The sequence below is a fragment of the Acartia tonsa genome, chromosome 8 (assembly GCF_053477335.1).
Source record: "Acartia tonsa isolate MP-2025a chromosome 8, ASM5347733v1, whole genome shotgun sequence".
In the NCBI taxonomy this organism is placed as follows: Eukaryota; Metazoa; Arthropoda; class Copepoda; order Calanoida; family Acartiidae; genus Acartia; species Acartia tonsa.
Window position 1 is genome coordinate 1,151,442 of NC_137267.1, and position 21,247 is coordinate 1,172,688.

Genomic DNA, 21,247 nt, shown 5'->3' on the forward strand with positions numbered 1-21,247 from the left:
GAATTTGAGTTAACTGACCTAAAAAACTTATAATTAGATGTATCACAACATATATTGGGAAAAATGCACTTAACCCCTGCGGGCCACCAACTTAGCCCGCTTAAATAAAGTCCTCATTAATAGACAAAGTTTGTTCAAGAAAAACATGTAAAAATATAAGTAGGTTTCTAGGTTAGGTTAGGTAAATGCTCTTAAGCCCTGCAGAAAACCAACCTAGCCCGGGGTGGTTAGCTTCAGGTTAGTCTAATGGTAATTTTCGCTCAGAATTTGAGTTTCTTAACCTAAAAAACCTATATTTTGATATATAACAAGATATATATTGGGAAAAATGCACTTACCCCTGCGGGCCACCAACCTAGCCCGATGGGGCTGGCTTCAGATTAGTCTAATGCTTATATTAGCTCTGAATTTGAGTTCCTTGACCTAAAAAACCTATAATTAGATGTATCACAACATATGTATTGGGAAAAATGCACTTAACCCCTGCGGGCCACCCACCTAGCCCCCTGGGATCGGTCCCCGACTTGCTGAATCATCTGAAATAATGTCCATATGAATAGATACAGTGTATTTAAGTTAAAAACCCTAAGAAAAAAACAATTTAAGGTAAGTTTCCACATCAAAATAGACCAAAAAAAGCCTAAAAACCCCATTTCCGCAGGGTTTTTCTTACCTAACCTAACCTTAAAATAAAATTTTTTTGGATTTTTTGCCATTTAGATGTAATACCTATAGGACTAGGCTTATATATCAAGTTTGAAGGGTCTAGCTAAATATTTAGACCATTTTGCTCACGGATTACGAATAAATGTCATTACGCCCCCCCCCCCCCCTTTTAGCAGCCGAGGAAAAAAATTAATCTTGTGCAGAATATACACCCCTTCCCTTAGTACTAAATTTCATTTAGAATTGCTATATTTATCTAAGCTAAATTAGACACACACATAGACATGCTATTACGTTAATATAAGGATATATTTTCTAGAGGCCCTAAATTTGAGGGGGAAGAAAAATAGCATTCACCTAACAAAACTTAAATTTAAAATATCTTATAGCCATCTTTACTCCTATTTGAGGCTTCTCAAAAATAGAAAGTTGAGTGGTAAGCGAGATATTACTTATCAGACAAACATAAATACATTATAGTTTATTTTATAGGATAGCTCCTTATATTTTTCCTCTGGAAAGTAAAACTAACCAGGTATCTAAAGGGATAAGACAATGGTCCATAAATTGATGTACAATGTACATCCCCAATGAAGATACACAATTTACCCCTTTTGTAGACTTAAATTAGTGGTTGAAACACTCAAAGTAATAAAACAATCGATCAAAATTCACCAAGGTCCCTAAGGTTTAAGCCTACGAATAAGAAATGGTTAATATAAGATTTTAGGGAGTAATGTAATAAACAGCCCATTAACAATCATGTTTAGGTTAGCGACGCAGTACAAGATGCCGCGGTTTTGGAAGAAGTTCTGCGCATGCTCCTAGAAATTATCAACAGCTGTTTTAGCCATCAGGTAACACAATAATTACAAATAGTTTTTATATAAAATAAATCACCAAATATGACATACTTTGTTGCCAAATTTTTCTATGCATGTTAAAAAGCAAGTATCTCTAAGCAGGGAAGCACAAAAATATTTTGGATGGACTTACAGACTTGCAGATGTTCAGTGTCAAAAAAAATATGTTTTTGTTTTTTGCAGTATGACAGACCGACGGACGAAGTAGATAATATCTTGGATGATCATTAATTAAGGGAATCTGCCCCAAAAAATCATGTCTACCTTGAATACTATTCCCCTATTCCGTTTATTGCAGACGCACGTACGGACATTTGGCTACTAAATATGTAATTTTTCAGTATGGCTTCAAAACTGATTAGTATCTGCTAGATTAAAACTGGTTATTTGCCATACTTAAAAATCATGTATAGATTCGTATTACAGACAATTTTCCATGAATACCTATTAAAATAAAATCATAAGATAAAGCCAATTTTGTTTGTCCAGGCCTTCGACCCCTAGGGACTCATAAAACTGGTTTCAATCTCATGATTTTTCATTTTAATATCCATGGATAGCTGTCTATAATACGATGCAATAAATAAATAGGTAAAATTGTTTAGATCCAAAACAATCCCAACCTGGTTTACGCTGTCCTCTACAAGAGGGAAATGTTTGAAATGTACTCAAAAAATCCAGCTTTTCAGGTAAAACTTCTTTTGAGATGAATTAATAAATCCTGTTCTGTTATGTTAAGATAAAAATCTTACTACTTTATTTATTTTCTTATCCCTTTAGACCCACGGGTTTTTAAACTCAACCTTAACCTGTAAAAGTTCGTCCCTAGCCAATTAAGTATCAAACACTTGAGTTAATGCCAAAGTGTATTAATTAAAGCTTCACTTAATGAATGCTAACTTTCAAGGGAGGGGGGGGACATTGGACTGTAAATTACACGGGTACCCAGCGTTTAAAAAACACTGTTGGTTCATAAACTTGAAGCACTTCAAAAATGGTAAAAAGGGGGGGGGGCGAAAGTGACACTTTTTGAAACCAAAACTAAGAGTCAACAAAGGAACTCAACTAAAAAAAGGGTTACAGGTCTGAGATTTTGCATGGCAGTTGCTTTATAGGGGTACAATATGGAACTGTGAAGAAACGGCGGCGCAACCGCCGAAAACCGCCGTTTCCCGCCGTAATTTTTGTTGCCTTTTCTCGGCGGTTTTTGGCGGTTGCGCCGCCGTTTCTTCACATTTCCATATTGTACCCCTATAAAGCAACTGCCATGCAAAATGTCAGACCTGTAACTCTTTTTTTAGTTGAGTTCCTTTGACTTTTAGTTTTGGTTTCAAAAAGTGTCACTTTCGCCCCCCCCCCCCCCCTTTGTTAAAATCAATTAAGATGTATATCAATTTATCATACATAAGCTTATCCATTAAGATCCTGGGCAAACTTTACATAAATATGAATAAAATTGCTACCTAGGCTTTCATTCATGTTTTCCTCATAAATTGGGCCAAACAAAATAACCAATTTATGAATTTGATTCACTCAGTGTTTCGGAGCCGGGAGCCGCCATATTTTGCCGGAGCCGTAATTTTCGTTAAAAACGGCTCCGGCTCCGGACTAGATAAATAAAGATATTTTTTTACAAATTATAATTTGGTAACTCTGTTTTGTCATGTGCAAATGCCCTTTTTAAGTTTTTCAAGTCCATTTTTATCAAAAATTGAACTTTTAAAACCTTCAAAAGAAAAAAAAATATATTTTATGGGGAAAAAAATATGTCGAGTTTTTCTTAATTTAAGGCCGGAGCTGGAGCCGGATCCGGAGCCGTATTTCCAGATACGGCTTCGGAGCCGCACCAAAATCAAACGGCTCCGAAACGCTGGTTTCACTTTTACAGGGATCTTCAGGGATAAGACAATGGATGATACATTGGTACAGGCACCAAAGTATGAAGCAAAATACATCTTATTTTAGTTTAAATTATTGACTAAAAACTTTGGAAAAAGATAATTTGGAAAAACGAATCAAAATTTAATAAAGGTCTCAAAAGTTTTTAAGCAAACAAATTGAATTTTATATTTTAAGGAGGATTATGTTTGCCTCTTTCCATTATTATCTGGTTTTAGTATTCTGACATGATAAGTCTTTGGTGGGTCCCCTGACATTAAATATGTTTCGACTATTTAGTATTTATGTCCTTTACAGGCATTCATAACAAGTTAATGAATATCAGGCAGTTTCCTTCAAAGTGCCTATTCGAGAACCACCCCACTCGCTTACTTTTTAAAAACTAAAATAAGGAGGTTTTTTAGGTTAGGTTAGGTTATATTGGGGCACAGGGTAGTCTTGCAGTTTTTAGTTGTGAAGCTACTCTCTAATTCACTTTGTATGTCCGTCCATCAGTCAGTCACTCCGTCAGCCCGTGACGCTATTGGGGAAATGTGATTTAATAGCTATTTTTTAGTGAAGATTCCTATATACATTGTTTTTTTTCGTTTGTCTGTCGGTCCTACTTTAAAAGATGTAAACGTTATTTTTTAGGGTTTCGTGATTTTCTTGGAGTTTTTCCATATTATCTCTTTTATCTCAATGTTCTATAACTTACTTTGTCTGTTTGTCCATTCCATGATTTTTTGCTTCGCTACTTATGGATGTTTTGAACATTATTGATGTTTACATCGTCAAGTTTATACTGAAATAACATTGAAAGGTTGTATTTATATTATATGTCACTGTGGTCTAGAATTGAATCAAGACAAAAGTAAGTGCCGAGCCCTGGGACCTATGTATGGTGAAAATAGACACAAAACCATGATTATTTCAGGTAAAACCAAAATATTTCAGCGGTGGCTTTTTGAGAAAATTAGATTTGAAAATTTCAAGTTCAATTTTCACCCCCTAGGAGTTGCCGCATAATCATGACAAGAAAAGCAAATATTATTTATTTTAAATTTTGAACAACTTTGCTTTTATAAAGTTCTTCATAAAACCACTCCTGAAGGGAGTTAATAAATGGCCATTTTTATCACTTGCTTTGCAAAGGTCACGAAAATTCAGCCTAAAATAAATCATATATAGAGAGGTTTAAGAAGGACTTCATAAAAGCAAAGTTGTTCAAAATTTTAAAAAAATAATATTTGCTTTTCTTGTCATGATTATGCGGCAACTCCTAGGGGGTGAAAATTGAACTTGAAATTTTCAAATCTAATTTTCTCAAAAAGCCCCCGCTGAAATATTTTGGTTTTACCTGGAATAATCATGGTTTTATGTCTATTTTCACCATACATAGGCCCCAGGGCTCGGCACTTACTTTTGTCTTGATTCAATTCTAGCCCACAGTGATGTTATATATACCTATAGAATAATGAATAAGAAAATATGTGTAAAATCGAGGAGAGAGGAGAAATTAGAATGTGAATTATACCAAAGAATATATATTGAAATTTGATTGATTGGTTCAAACTAGCAAATTATAATTATTAGAATTGTACATCAATTTATCATCCATTGTCTTATCCCTTAAGATCCCTGCTTTAAAACAATTTTATTCCCTAGTTAATTTGTATATCATCATATAAGATGTACATCAATTTATTGTGCATTGTCTTATCCCTTAAGATAAATCCCTGCATTTAAATGATTGTATTCTTTATGCCTGGTTTAATGCTAATAAAACTTGTTTGACATTGGTCTAGATTTATTGGAAGAATCCTGTATTTTGTAAATAGACAAGTCCCTCCCTCTTAAATCTTTATATGATGTATATGTACTTGATACTTATTTTCTCAAATGCTAATCAAGATAGCAGTCGGAATGTTTTTGTGATGCATCTAACTACCAATGCAATGAGCTTCAATTGTATGATTAACTTTGTCCGTCTGTCTATTCATAACGTTGTGGTAGAGTTTTTATGAGGGAAATGTGACTTTCTAATCTGCTATAAAAGATAGAAGTATACGATATCTTTTATTAATTACTTTGTGATTCAATGATTCATTCGAGTGTCCGTCTGTCTGTCTAAGTAAATTAGCAAAAAAACTAACTTTAGTTATAGTTATCTTTTTTCATGTCAAAAAGGCCTAAGTTTTCATGAAAACTAGTCTTATACTAGATTTTTATAGTTTAGTGCTTAAAGAAAGTATGTGCTATGGGGGTGAGGTTGTATTATCATAGATTAGCAGATTTGTTGACTTATTTTGTTCAAACTTTCACCATTTCCTGTGTTATTTTTCTGGTATCCATTATTTGTAGGGTGCACTTTATTGTGCAACAATACCTACCATGCATAATGGGTTAATTAAAATGCGTTGTTTTTTTATTGCAAAGCTACTCTATAATTCCATATGTCCGTCTGTCTGACCGTTTTGGGAAAAATTATAATTTGATATCATTTATGAGATAAGTTCGTTTAAGTTGTGACAGTCGGACAAACAGACAGACATGACCTAATTTTAGAGTAGCTGCGCTACTAATAATTATATTGGCCCATTATCCCTGAGAATGACCAGGAAGGGAGGGGACATTGGACTGTTTATAACTCTAGTCCCCATTACTTATTCCTTTGTTAAAAAAAACTTTGAGGACTATTATTGAATTTTGATTGGTTGCTTTATTAAGTTGAGTGGTTAAACGTTTCAACCACTAATTGTAAACTAGAATAATTTTGTGTATTATAATTGGGGATGTACATCAATTTTTAGGTCATTGTCTTATCCCTTTAGATCCCTGGCGAATGACGCTATTTATACCTTTACAACTATACAATACAATGAGAAACAAAAAGTAAAATTCAGGTATCTTAAGGGATAAGACAATGAGCGATAAATTGATATATATATCCCCAATGATGATAAACAAAATTAACCAATCCCTATTTGAATTATTTGTAAAATGCTTGGAAACAACCAATTAGAGTTAAACAAAAGTTTTGAGCCTACGATGATAATAAAACTTTGGGTGCTAGTGTAATTTACAATCCAATGTCCGTTCCCTCCATGGTGAAAATAGATAGATACATCTGTTGATGCATTTCCGTATATGTAATATCAAGCGAGAGCAGTCATATCTTACTTTATACAAGTAGTACAATGAGTACAAGTAATACAATGAGTACAAGTAGTACAAGTAGTACAAGTAGTACAAGTAGTACAAGGAGTACAAGGAGTACAAGGAGTACAAGGAGTACAAGGAGTACAAGTAGTACAAGTAGTACAAGTAGTACAAGGAGTACAAGTATTACAATGATTACAATGAGTACAAGTTGTACAAAAGGGATAAGTTCTCAAATACAAAAACAATAAAACTTCCTTCTAGTACAAATTCAACATAGGTCATCCTCATATAAAAGTAACAGGTTCTGTGTGTGTGTCTGTTTGTCGGTACTGAGGGATTTCGCTTACCACTGAACCGATATAGTTGTAATGTATAATTTAGCTTCTCATAATAAGTCCTGATTCTTTAAAGGTAGAAATTTAGATGTCCAGCCCACGGATATTAGAAGAACTTTTGGGAATAGTCCCTTTCCTGGCAACTCACCTTAAGGGGCGACGATTCTTCGTATTTTTCACAGTAGCTTTTCTCCTATTTCTAAACTCTGCGGGAGGCTCTAACCCTGCGGGGCCAATTGCCTAACCCTGTAGGGCAATCACCTAAACCAATATAACCTAACCTAACCTAAAATAACCTATAAAAAGCCATTTTAAAAATACGATTAATCGCCCCTTAAGGAGCGTTGCCACGAAAGGGACTATTCCCAGAATTTTTTAGTCAATCTTAAATTGGTAAGCATCGCGCACAGTTGATTGTATTCTGTATTTTTCATTAAAAGATGAGTTTTGGCAGATGTTACATTTTAAGCCACTCTAATTAATGGCACTCTCGTGAAGAAGATTGACCAATGAATTTAATTTTAACTTTTTTTTGGTACAACAAAAAATAATTAAAAGATTTAAATCTTATTTAGGATTTATTAGAGAATATCCACTCCGTACTAGTGTATATGTCGAGTAGAGTGGAGCAAGAAAATGAGAGGAGGGGCGGATACGCCATGAGCGTCACTGAAGTTCAAGAAACTGTTAGGTAACTGATTTCTTTTCTATTAGCGAAGCTACTCTATACATCACTTTGTACCTGCGACCGTGGCTTATCCGCTCGTCGTCGGGAAGGTGATAGGTTCGAATCTCAGTCCGACATGACCTTGTGAAATTTAGAAAATATTTTTTTAATTCGTCAATGAATAAGGAAATTTTAGTCATTTTTTATTTTATGAAAATATAGACATACATTATTATGGAGTAGCTGTGCCTCAAGATAAAACATTTATATATGTTTATGGGTCAAATGGATAATTAGAATATGTGGATATTGTGACAGGAATTTTGTCAATAATTTAGGTTGCCAATATAGTCCTCAGACGGATCTTGGACAAAGTAGCTTCAGACAAAGTAGCTTTAGACAAAGTAGCTTTGGACAAAGTATCTTCAGGAAAACGTAGCTTCAGGACATTTACTTAAGAAAAGTAGCTTCCTAAGAAAAATAGTCTCTAATATTGCCGCAGTGCTCGGCCCCCTGGCCTGCCTAGCCGCGGGCGCTCGACCCCCTAGCCTATAACCTAACCTATGTTAGCCTCAGAACATTTATTTAAGAAAAATATCATCAACTGATAATACATAGATGGTTTAGAATTTCGTGGATTTTGCAAAAAGTGGTTGATAGATTTTTTATATTGTTTTTATAATGTTTTTACAAGTTTTTGGTTAGGTTAGGATAGGTTATAGGCTAGTGGGCCGAGCGCCCGCGGCTAGGTAGGCCAGGGGGCCGAGCGCCCGCGGCTAGGTAGGCCAGGGGGCCGAGCGCTGCGGCCATGACCTTTATTAACAGTGGAGGCTACTTTCCTTAGGAGGCTTCTTTGTCCTGAAGCTACTTTGTCCTGAAGCTACTTTGTCCAAGATCCCCTCAGACATTCCTCCATGGTCCTGGAATGGTGTAAAGTCATAAGCGGCCTGGGTGGGATATCGATATAATAGCTTGGAAAAACAGGGTATGCGATAATCTCTAACAACATCCAATTATTGTATGTACATTATGGGTGAATGACAATATTATTATGAATACAAATATGATTTACCATAATTTAATAAATTATGAAGAGAAAGAAGGATAAGTATTGGTATTTTCTGATTTTGCAACGATCATACCATGTTATGTATCTGCCCAATAAAAGTAAAACATGCTAAAATTAGTATATAAGTACATTCGTACATTTTTATAGAGATTCTTCGATTAAAATATTTTACCTTGTTGTCCTATGATTCATAGTTCTAAAAATCAGTTGAATAGGATAATAATATTTTACAAAAATTGTTGTAAAAAAGGTTAAAAATCAGCATTTTTTTAAATATAAGAACGTGTTTTCTGGTAACAAATAAATAGTTCCCACGATTTCTAAATCGTACCTAATTTTTCAAAAAATCACCATTATGTACTTGTTTGAAATCAATAGGACAATTCCAACATACCTACATTATATCTTCCTTTATCCTAGCAAATACTGTTTCTAGGCCTTTGTTTCTTTTATATCCTTGCTAAATCAGAGATATACATTAATGTTGAGTGGGTATTCATAATTATGCATTTGTTTTTTATCACCTCATAGTACAAATAATAGTACGTTTCTTTAACTGTAAATAGTTATTCATCGCATTGTATTATATACAGATTTCCACAGATATTAAAATGATAGTATAAAAACCAGTTTTGTTAGTCCCGAGGTATTTTAACCGTGAAAGTAGTCTGTATACAATGCTATACACGATTATTCAGTATGGCTGAGAACTAGTTCTAATCCAGCGGATATTTATCGGTTTCGAAGTCATACTGAAGAAATAGAATGGTCAAGGCATTATGCTTTAAAGCTTGATTGTGAAACTTTTGGCTTTAAAAAAAGAAATATCATTGTGGAAGTTCTACCGTTTTTTGGTGCAGGGGGGGGGGGGGTGGTTTTAAATCTAATTTTTTTTCTAGATTTTATTGGGGGGGGGGGGGTTAAACACCCCTTTACCCAATCCTCCCTTGGATATTCCTAATAATGGAAAAGAATTATCAACCATTAGATTTATATTTTAAATTATTTGTATCTATTTTTCAGGGAAGGTTGTAAGCAGTTCCCAAGAGAAAGCCTAAAATCGTAAGTGTTTTATTATACTATCATTTTGAATTAATTTAAGATCTAGATTCTACATTTTGCAGCTCTTCGATTATTATATGTACTGCAGTTTCCATCAAATTGCCTATAGACCACAAACGAAACTTTAAAACAAGTTGTGATCACATTTTTGGTTAGGCTAAGTCGGGTTAAATGGAACCAAGCAGGCTTGGAGCAATTAGGGTTCTGTTTCCTGCATGCGGTAGAGGGTTGTAGGAGGTGTTATCGCCTCATAAAATAAGTAAATGGGTAGTTCTGCCTCAAATTTTTTACCCCCACAATTTTCTAAATCTAGCAAATATTATTTTCTTTAGGCTTGGAGATTTGAAGTTTAAATATGTTGAAGAAGAAGAACCAGAGGAATTTTTTATACCTTACATCTGGGGTCTTACTACTAGGTTCATGTGAGTTAATTTGTTCATTTTTAAGCAAAAAAGTCTTACTACTTTAAGAAAGTTTGATTAAACTAATATTTGATTGTTGTTTTAGGTTTTGGAATGAAAATTTAATGAAGACTTGAATATTTTATTGTTTTTAATTGTTTATATGTGATACACTTTGGTTATTTCATTTTTTCAAGCAATGCTTTTCTATAATAAGGGCCTTACGTCCGTAAGTATGGGTTGGCTCGTTTGATTTATTTAGGTATGTTAGAATTGTTCTATTGACTTTAAACTTTAAATGATGATTCCTGTTACAGTCAGATACGATTTAGAAGGCGTGGCAACTCTATAATCCTTACCAGAAAGTTCTTACGTTCATTTAAAACCTGCTGATTTTTCTTTTTGACTAAAAACATTTTGCATACTGTAATAGTCCTATTTATCTTTAAATCAATAGTCATATAGTTTTGACACTCTACAGGTGTTTATGTTTGTTCTACCGTTTATTTTCAGAGCTTCACTTTTATGGATATTGTCGTCCTTGTTTTTTTAATGTCTTGTTAAAATTAGTTTTATAAGTTTATTTCGTGTTTAGAATTTAATGTTTTGTTTAATTTAGGTTTTTAGTTCAAAGCAAGGGGGGGGGGGGGGAAGTTTCGACACATTTGCGTAAACCTGGTGCCTAGGCTTTATCTTTGGACTGAGAGGATAGGTTATTAAAGATAAAATCATTCTTATATATTACAGTTAAAAATGAAAAAAAAATTAAGTTACAGGTCAACTTATAAAACAAAATATACATCTTTTTTAATGTTATTCACATAAAAACATGCATATTTTGTTTCATAAGCTGACCTCTAACTCTTAAAACAACTATTTTTTTTTCATTTTTACCTGTACAGAGACCACCTGGAGGCCTGTAGCTCCGGAACCTTGAGGCCTATCCAAAAAATCTTAAAACTTTGTGAAATTCATCATAAGAATGATTTTATCTTTAATAACCAATCCTCTCTGTCCAAAGATAAAGCCTAGGCACCAGGTTTACGCAAATGTGTCAAAACTCCCCCCCCCCCCCCCCAACCTTATTATAGGCTTTTTTTAAAATTATTGTAAATTAAAAAAAAAGTACATATCATGAAAAGCAGGACTCGGCAGCCGCGTCTTAGCCTCAAATTTAAACCCGTTTGGATACTATGCAAAAAGTTTTAAAATGAGGAATTGCCTTATGGGTCATGTTAAGACTTCCTACTGATTTTAAAAGATTTTAAATTTTAAAGATTGATTTCTCTGAGGCTTAGAGGCTGTTGCCGAGCCCTTATAAAAGTTTATTTTGTAATTGTGATTTTGGCTTGTAAGCAATGCTTCAGTATTTATTGTCTGTCTGTCTGTTCGTCTGTTGTCAATCCGTCCATTTTATAAATTTGCTTTCTCTTGGGAGGATTGGCCCATTGTACTGTAAATTATACTGGTACCAAAATTTTACCTTTATTAAATCTTTATTTAGTAGTGTCTTAACCTTTCAATCAACAGTTATATATGAAAGGGGGTAATTTTGTTTATTATTATTGGGGATGTACATCAATTTATCGTCCATTGTCTTATCCCTTAAGATCTCTTGGCTCTCTTGTCTTTTTCTATTGATCTTTAATTATCTATGTGTCAAAAAATTAGTTCTCCAGTTTGGTTTCGAAACCGATTAATATCCGCTGGATTAGAACCGGTTCTCAACCATACTAAAATTCATGTATAGCACCGTATTACAGACAATTTTCCTCGGATACTAAATTGAAAACCAGTTTTATTTTCATAATTCTTAATTTTAATATCTGCGAAAATCTGTCTGTAATAAGATGCTGTAAAAAAAACTATTACAGTATGGCTTCAAATCCGATCAATATCCAATAGATTAGAACCTGTTCTGAGCCATTCTGAAAATAAATTTTTCACTTTACTCTCCGCGGAAAGCTGTCTATAATATTATGAGATAAATAACTCTTATTGATTCACAGCTTGCTGTATATTTTTAAAATTGTGATTTAATTATTTTGTGTTTTGTTCATTTTATTTAAAATTTTAATTGCTATTTATTGCTGTCAGTATATGAAAATAAATTTTAACTGATTATGATTTTACCTTTTAAAGGCGAAGATTTTATATGATTAGGGTGGGTACGTACGTAACGTTTAGCTCTTTTCGTTAATTTAGACTTGTTATAATTGTCCCATCGATTTCAAACTTAGCATGATTTTACGACAAATTTATGTATAGCTTTGTTTAGACTAAATAAATGATATTCTAATTATTATGTTATTGTTCGTTTATTTTACCTTCGGATTTTAGATTTTAGAGAGACTCTGAAATCAGACGGCAAAACACACGAACATGAAGACTTGTAGAATGTCAAAACTTAATAATCAGAAAATTTCGTGAGACATATGTATCATAAATCTGTAAATTCCATTTTGGATTTACCCAGCTTCTACCAATAACGAAATTAATTCGGGGAAAAATCACGGAACCTGTACGTGATTTTCAGCTGTCGTTGGGGGGCAACACATCGAAAAATTGACGACCTCTCCATTTTCCCCCCAAATATTATTTTAGATTTATTTCCCTTGTTGGTTATACCTTATTCCTGGGATTTACCAAATATAAATTCAAGTTTACCAAGGCTAACAATTTTACTTTTTGACATTGACGTCCAAGTGTTGGGGGGGGGGGGTGGCTAATTTGTTGTTTACCCCCTTCTACTTAAAAAAAAACATTTTACCCAACTCAAAATATCTATTAACAAGGATGAAAACATCCATAAAAGCGAAGCTCTGAAGGACAAACGAACATTATCACTTAATAAGCAAAATTACATGAAATTTTGTTATAAAACTGGATACATCTTCGGCATGGCACCTCGGGGCTAAAAAACTGGTTTTAATCTTATAATTGTACATTTTTATATTCGTAGAAAGCTGGATATAATACGATGCTAGACATAGTTTTTTTCGTATGGATGAGAACTGGTTCCTATATCCACCGGATTCGAATGAATACGAGAAATGGTATTCTGACAAACAATTCTAAAGAAAAATTTCCCCACAACCCCCTTTTCCTCCCCTTCTTACCCACCCCTCTTCAATTACATGAAAGCCCACAAAATAGACTTCCACCTTACTTTAAAAGGTTTCGTGATTATTTGTAGAATTGATTGTTAGAATAGATACCCCTGAGAGATGCCTAGCTTACAACATTGTACTTTGTTGTAATAGAAATCATCCAAGTAATCAAATTAATAGGATAATTTTATCATGCAAAAATACTTTAGGACTTTCCATTGAGTATTATCAAGATGCTACGCTTTCTTAACCGTACCTAACTATTATAGGAATCATCATGTAAAGTTTGAAATGTATAGGACAATTCTAGCATGCCTACATTAACGAAAAGAGCTAACCGTTTTTGACAAACATACGGACCGACCCGGCCCTAATTACAGAAAAGCTTCGCTCAACCCTTTAATTATTAATCTGATCTCTCCTATAAAAAATCAAGTTTAGCAAGGCTAACACACTTTCATCCAGATAAGCAGGGTTATAAAAGGGATAAGGCAATGGCCGATAAGTTTATGTAAAACCCCAATGATGATACACAAAATACCACGTCTGCAGATTACAATTAGAGCAGTGGTGGAAACATTAAGACACTCAACTAAATGAATCAACCAATCAAAAATCTATAAAAGGCCCCAAAGTTTCTAAGCCAACGCATAAGAAACCGTTATTATAAAACTTTGGGGACTGTAATAAACAGCCCATTGTCCCCTCCCTTCCTGGAAAGTAGTAGTGGTGGTTGTTCAGTTTAAGTGGTGAACCCCGGTACTTTAGTTTTGCACTAGCTTGCAAATAGTCAACATGAAACAACTGAACTGGGCAAGTTTTTTCTTAACAAGGATGACAATATCCACAAATGCGAAGCTCTAAAATCCGATGGAAGAACAAATGAACAATAACTCTTAAGGAGTTTTAGTAAGCAAAACATTAATTTCTAAGTCTAAACGAAATTGAATATATTTGTTGCAAAATTGTGTAAATACAGTAAACAGTAAAAGAGCATATGTGGTATCCGCCGAGGATAAATGGCAGACACCGGAGTTCAATTAGATTACGGCAGTGTGACAGACGTGGACACCTTACTATAGAGAAGCTACGCTTCTCTAGCTTTCACTAGATAATGATCAACATCTATTTTCAGTTGTCACTTTATTGAAGGGTTAAGAGATACTGCAGTTATATACAACAAACAATAATTACATGGATAGGAATAAATAATCATAACATGAAAGCATAAATAATACATATACAATGGTCAGTTTGGGCAATAATGATTCCCCCATCCCTGGAAAGGGTGGGGGAGAATTAAGAATACAGTTAACCATAATAAACATGACAGATTCAAATCATTAATTCTAAGCGTAGGGAGGGGGTCACTAGACCCCTTCCCCAGGACTCGGGGGAGGGCCATTGACCCTCCACCGAACCCCAGATCAGGGGTGCCATAGACATGGCTCACGGTTGCCGAATACCACAACTCTCCCCTCGGAAGGCTGGGAGGTGGTTTCCCTATCAGACTTCCGACAGTGGTTGAGGCCTTCGGCCCGCTCCTTAGGGCTAAAATATATACAAACGATAATGATTCAATGGAATCCTAGTGGTGAGTATCTTCTTAGGGTTGATGGGCTCCCAATGTGGGATAGAAGGCAGAGGCTGACTTGGGTTGGATACGTTGGTCAGCGCCGGCAGGTATCAGGTTTGCTGGTGGCACAGTTGTTGCTGGAACGGTCAGCAGTGGGGCCTGCGGGTTGTTGTTGGCAGCGGCTGGGGCACTGGCTGCCAGGTTGATTGTCTGAGCAGCGGCCTGTCCTCCTGAGGGGCCGCGGGGTCTGCCAGAGGGCGGTCCTGGCCTACCTGGGCGGTCATGCCCGCTGTCAGTTGATTTCATAGACACCATTTCCTCGGCTGCTTCCCTGCCGATGGGAATGGCATCCCAGTCCACTGAAAAGTCCCGGGACTTGGCATGGTTGAGCCTGGCTCTAGCCAGCGCTTTCCTATATAAAGCTGGATGGTACAGGAACACTTGTGATATCGCATTCAGGGCTGCCCGGACTCCTCCTTGTGCTGCTGCCAGAGAAATGATGGTTAGGTCCCCCAGCAGTTTGAGGATCAGCAACAGCAAGCACAGTATGGCGGCGCCATCTCCCCACTCGTGGATGGCTTGTCTAAATCCTGCCCAGACATCCAGGGCTGCCTCTCCTTCCTCCGCCAGTCGGTCAATGTTGTAGGACACTATCCCATGGTCTCCTGTGGCCGAACAGCTGCCTTGCTGAACGCAGGAGCCATAGGATAGGCCGGTCAGCATGGCACTCTTGTATGCTGGGAACGCCAGCAGTTGTTGCCAGTCGTTCAACTCAGCCTGCGAATACAAACCACCTGAACTGAAGTCATCTAAGGGTTCTGTCAACAACTGCTTAGGCGTATCCAGCGGGGGTGGCCTCTTCTTGGGAGCAGGGGTTAACTCTATCCAGCCTTCCTCCGCGTGCACAGTCAGGGGGTAAGTGGAGGAACAGGGAATCTTGGTGGCGTGCTCACTGTATACCCGTGTCACAGCGTCTACAAAACCTGTGGGCTCCACTGGCACTTTGTCCCAACACTCCTTGTGTTCGCGGACAACATACTTGTGCCTTTGGCAGGTCAGCTGCAGCAGGATGTCTCCCCTCAGTACCGAGAACGTGCTCCCCTGGACACGCACCGGGTGGGCCGGATCTAGTTGTTGGAGCTTCCAGCAGTTGGCCGCTACTTCTTCTGCTGCAGTGCTTCTCATGCGCGTTTCCAGGGTAAACCCAATATAACCTGCATGGATCTGTGCTTGAAGGGGAACGTCAACATCCCTGGCCGACACTCTGGGCAGCGCAGCCGCGGCTGGGTCAGCTGCCACGAACAACGCTGGATGGTTGGTGGCATGGGCCTCGAAGTCGCAGTTCACAATTGAGGTGGGGTTGGTCATGTTGATGAAAAACTGGGCCTGATGGTCAACCAGATATGCATCCCTCACCAGGCTGGGCTGGAGGCTGCGGATCAGCCTCAAGGGGCAATCTCTTCCCAGGTGGTCCCACACGTAGGTTGCTTCCCCAGTGATACAGGACAGCTCAGAATGGGGACACTCGAGGGTCAGGTGGTCAGACTGGGACTCCACCCGTCCATCCTCCACCACATAGGTCTCCTCCTTGACCAGCAGCCGCCGCTCCTGGAGCACCAATTCATTGCGGTAGAGCTGGCCCTCAAAGTGGACGTCCTCCCCCTCGCAACCCACCCCCTCGGGGCTGTTGACGAGGGCGCCCACCATGTCGATGGTGAAGAACAGGGGGTGGTTCAGCTGGAACGTCAGTGGCTGGGTCTTGCCTGGCAACGTGTATACTCGGTTCCTGGCCAGGTCTCGGCACGCTTCTGGGTCTATCTTGGTTGGCCTCATGAGGGTGGGGACCGAGGTCACCTTGAGGTGACCCCATACCCCACACCTGAATGTCCACTGGGACACGGTGAGCTGACAGCTGAACCCAGTGGTTTCCCTCACCTTGACTTGCTGCAGGACGTGTATGTCATGGCCCAGGGGCACCTCCTGGTGTAGGGGCTCCGTGTCACACATCTTTTCTTTATTGTAAGACGTGACATGGGTGGGGTTGGCACAGTCCCACCCCACCAGGACGTAGCTGGTTGTAGGCCACACGGCTGCCAGCAGGAGGCCCCACAGGACCATCCACCAATGGGAGAGGCTTCCAGGTAACCATCTTCCTCGTACACGCGGCTGGGGATCTCCGGCTCTGGTCACGGCTGCTTCTTGGGGCTGGACACGGCTGGGCTGCTCCTGGCTAGATACAAATTTCCATTGAGCGTTATCTATATGCGGCCGAGGCACCCCGATACCCTCCCCAATGACAGACTGGCAAGCGACTGGCACTTGCCTGGGTGTCGGCTCCCCTAGCCCTAAGTGCTCCCTTCCCTGGTCCAAGGCATGCCCAGTGGCATGGGGCTGAAGTGCATGTGGCACAGGCTCGCCCTTACTCAATGCCCTCCCCTGCCCTAGGAACTCAGGTGCATGTGGCACAGGCAAGTCCTTATTTTCCCAAATTTCAATCTCCCCAGCCTCAGGTGCAGGGGGCACAGACAAGGCTGGGTGTTTACAATGTTTTGGATACAACACATTTAACAAATTCAACTTATCCTGATGGTGAGCAGCTGGGTTCCCTTGGCTGGTAGAGGGCTCTGGATGGCATGTAGCTGGACTCTCCCTGCAGACTGGTGGCGCTGGCTGGCTGGGGGTGACGGGTGTCACCCCTTCCTCTGGGACCGCTGGCTCGTTCCAGGACTCAGGTCTCTCGGTGGCGGCGACGGTTGTCGCCCCAGACATCAGGTTGGAGGCTGGCTCGTTCCAGGATCCAGGTATCTCGGTGGCGGCGACGGTTGTCGCCCCAGGCACCAGGTGGGAGGCGCTGGATAGCACCCCCCCATCATCCCAGGTGGCGACGCCGGGTGGCGTCCCATACATCGATGCAGAGGTGCTGGCTAGCACCTCCTGCCTCTCTCGTTCAGCGGCTGCCAGGGCCTCCCCATACACCGTCTCAGGGACGCTGGGCAGCGCCCCTCCACTCTTGCTGGGTAGGCTCAGTCGGGCAGGTTCCATCATGTTGAGGCTGAAAGGCTGGGGCCTCAGCACCTCTGGCTCGGCTATGTTGTTGGGCTGTACCAGCTCTGGCCCCAGATGGTTAAGACTGAAGCCTAGGCCAACCCGGTTGGGTTCAGCCGCGCCGCCCAGTACGTTGATCCTAGCTGGGACAGTCCCGAACTGCGGCATCCCATCGGCTCGGTCCGCAGCTCTGGGGGCGGCTGCTTGCGGTGGTGGTGCTGGGGGCGCGCTCCCTTCCATATGGGCCACTCTGCTGGGCTTCCCTGGAGGGGCACCCTTGTCGGCGGTGCGCCTGCGGCCGGCTACCTGGGCCCAGTCAGCTCTACAATCGGCCGCCGTGTGACCGTCATAGTGGCAACGCTCACACTTGGCAGAACGGTCACGGCGTGGCTGGGTGCGCCTCTCCTCTAGGCTAACTTCCACAGGCGTTGGACAGTCTCGAGCTCGGTGGCCTCTCCCCTGGCAGCGGTAGCAGCGGCCTGGAACCTTGTCATCTGGAGCGACCTTCCCCATCTGGTGGAGACCCGGAGCCAAGGAGCCAATCTCCATTGGCTCCGACTCGTCATATTGGGGCAACTGGATGCAGGCAGATCCAGTCAGCCCGTCGGTCGAGTCCACTAAGCACACACCTTCCTTCAGCTGCTTAGTAACCATGGTCACGGTGAACATGGCCTTGCGAGTGTACTCAGGTACACTCGCAATTTCATGGTTCATCATGAGGCGTTTTACATTGGCGTTACGAATTCCACGATTTAATTCGTCCACCAACAACTCAAGATCCTCATGGTTGTAGGCGTCCCTATACAAGGCGCACTTAGTTGATATGTACGCTTGTATAGGTTCTGTCGAGTGTTGCTTGTAATCCCTAAACGCTTGTTTAAGCGTTTGGGATTCAAAAGCAGGGCGAAATAGCAATTCACACTCGGTCTTGACCTGTTCGTAGGTCAAGGCTTGGCCTGCCTCGCCAAACAGATGGGACGCCATTTCCGCCGCTTGCCCTACCAATGACAGTAGTAGGGCGTTGCGGCGGTTGAGGGAATCATGAGGTGGCACGCGGTAAGCCGCCCATGACATCTCAAGTCGGCGGATATGTGCCGACCAGGATTGCTTGGGCGGCCCTCTAAACTCCGGCAGATTGCTCAGCATCAGCTTGCGGTACTCGGCTGGGGCCGGCTGAGGGTCATCCTGGAGCCATCCTGGGGCTTGGTCACCTCCTGGGACTTGATGCTGGTCCATTGGGTCAACGGTGAAACGGCGGGCACAAAGTTATACAGTACTACAATGAATGGGTTGTCACTTGAGGCTTCCTAGCCTAACAGCCAACACTGTTTGTATCACTAGGTTGGGAGTTTTAGTTGCAAAGATATAACTTAGCTGTACTTATCAATAGTTAGGTGTTGAGGTAGATAGATGTTGAGGGTCTGAACTGCTGTCAGGAACTGATTGGGTTTTCCCTTATCACACTAGAGCTAGGAGGAAAGAAACTTGCAATTCTTTATTTGCTAAAAATACCCCTGTTAAATGCTATGGAGTAGCTCCGCTCTGGTGTGAGGGTGTGTGTGTGTGTGTGTGCGTGGAATCTTCTGTCCTTGTAACGCGCGTTCGCGCCGTCAAATCCGCGCACACGGGGAAAACGCGCTCTCACCCCTCAGCTCGCTCTCTCATTGGTCCGCTTCGTCCGTTGGATTTATGATATTTTCCGCACTCTGTTGCGCTACCCGTGAATGGCGCTCTGTGTATCCGATCGCTAGCTCCACACTACAGACGGACTTAGTCTAGTGTGGGTAGGAAGGGGGGAAGCGCGTGAGGGGACGGGGGTAACTCCGTCCGTTCCCCCTGTGAGGGAGGGGGGTAACTGTGTGCTGGTGTAATAGGGCCTTTGCTTCTTAATCTTGGGCTTATCTGTTATATCACCCTGATTGTATTTGCCTTCAATGGAGAGGGGCCCCTCCCCTTCCCTTGGAATAAGGGGTGTATTGTTGTTGTGCTGTGGGCTTGAGATTGTTTTGATTATATTACATCTAGCTTTTATTTTTGTCCTTATCACAATTGCATAACAGATTTGTTGACCAACTCTGTTCTATTTTTAGCTGTTATCACAATACACAGTAATCCAAGCCTGTTCTATTCTTAGATTTATCACAACACAACAATTTGTTTGCCAAGCTTTGCTCATAAATCTATTGTTTGGCCATCACACTAGGGTGGTAATCCCTGCAAATGTGATATAATATCTGTTTTCTAGATGGGTGGCTGCGTTGTAGCTTCTCAGGATACTCGGGGTTGACGTAGTTTTTCTCTGTTCTGGTGCACTACACCCGTATGTTAGCTCGCAGCTTGCAGCTATGTGGCATGTTTCAGCCTATCGGCGGCAGGGAATGTCCCGTCCTGCTAGCGCCACTGGTTCGGATCCTGCTATTTCTTGCAGTAAAGTTGGCCTATTTTCAGCCGTCTACACGTATTTGGCTTGTTTCAGCCGGTCCGCAGGCCTGTTTCAGCCCTTTTGGCGCTCAATTCTCCGTTAGATATCAGCGCTGCTCGCGGTTATTCGTCAGATTTCGCTGTTTCGCTTCCACAACTGCCGGATGCAGAGTTAAACTTTGCTGTCCAGGGTGGGTAATTCAGGTTGCTTGCGTCAGTTTTGCCAGATTCACTGCTGGGAGTACCTTAGCCTCAGATGCGCGTCTGCTCTACACTTGTGGTTCGCCGTAATCTCACACAGCTGTCACCAAAGTTGTGGTATCCGCCGAGGATAAATGGCAGACACCGGAGTTCAATTAGATTACGGCAGTGTGACAGACGTGGACACCTTACTATAGAGAAGCTACGCTTCTCTAGCTTTCACTAGATAATGATCAACATCTATTTTCAGTTGTCACTTTATTGAAGGGTTAAGAGATACTGCAGTTATATACAACAAACAATAATTACATGGATAGGAATAAATAATCATAACATGAAAGCATAAATAATACATATACAATGGTCAGTTTGGGCAATAATGATTCCCCCATCCCTGGAAAGGGTGGGGGAGAATTAAGAATACAGTTAACCATAATAAACATGACAGATTCAAATCATTAATTCTAAGCGTAGGGAGGGGGTCACTAGACCCCTTCCCCAGGACTCGGGGGAGGGCCATTGACCCTCCACCGAACCCCAGATCAGGGGTGCCATAGACATGGCTCACGGTTGCCGAATACCACACATACTTTCATTTTTAGGAGTTTATTAATAGAGACGAGTCGCTTAATACCAGGGATCGGAAGCCTCACGTAAGCCGCGCATAAGCCTCAGTTTTAAACCTGCTTGTGAGCAGAAAAAAAAATTTAAGAAAGAAGGATTGTCTGCTAAAAAGCCGTTTTATACATCCAGCTGAATTTTATAGTGATAAAATCACGATTTCACTG

General features: G+C 40.4%; 1 protein-coding gene across 17 annotated transcripts in view; it reads left to right on the forward strand.

Annotated features, from left to right (window-relative positions):
• The window catches only part of LOC145325765 (dymeclin), a 78,206-nt gene extending 65,979 nt beyond the window's left edge, over positions 1-12,227 (forward strand). For 2 of the 17 annotated variants that reach the window (XM_080168722.1, XM_080168714.1), the window contains 7 exons: positions 1,437-1,523; positions 2,135-2,218; positions 7,483-7,598; positions 9,667-9,705; positions 10,038-10,127; positions 10,213-10,284; positions 10,677-12,227. In XM_080168722.1, coding sequence (XP_080024848.1) covers positions 1,437-1,523; positions 2,135-2,218; positions 7,483-7,598; positions 9,667-9,705; positions 10,038-10,127; positions 10,213-10,243 — 447 coding nt within the window. In that variant the 3' untranslated portion in view covers positions 10,244-10,284; positions 10,677-12,227. Of the gene's footprint in view, positions 1-1,436; positions 1,524-2,134; positions 2,219-7,482; positions 7,599-9,666; positions 9,706-10,037; positions 10,128-10,212; positions 10,285-10,563 lie in introns of all 17 variants that reach the window. The other 15 variants (XR_013881583.1, XR_013881584.1, XR_013881578.1 and 12 more) reach the window with 15 other exon arrangements.
• The last annotated feature ends 9,020 nt before the right edge of the window (positions 12,228-21,247 follow it).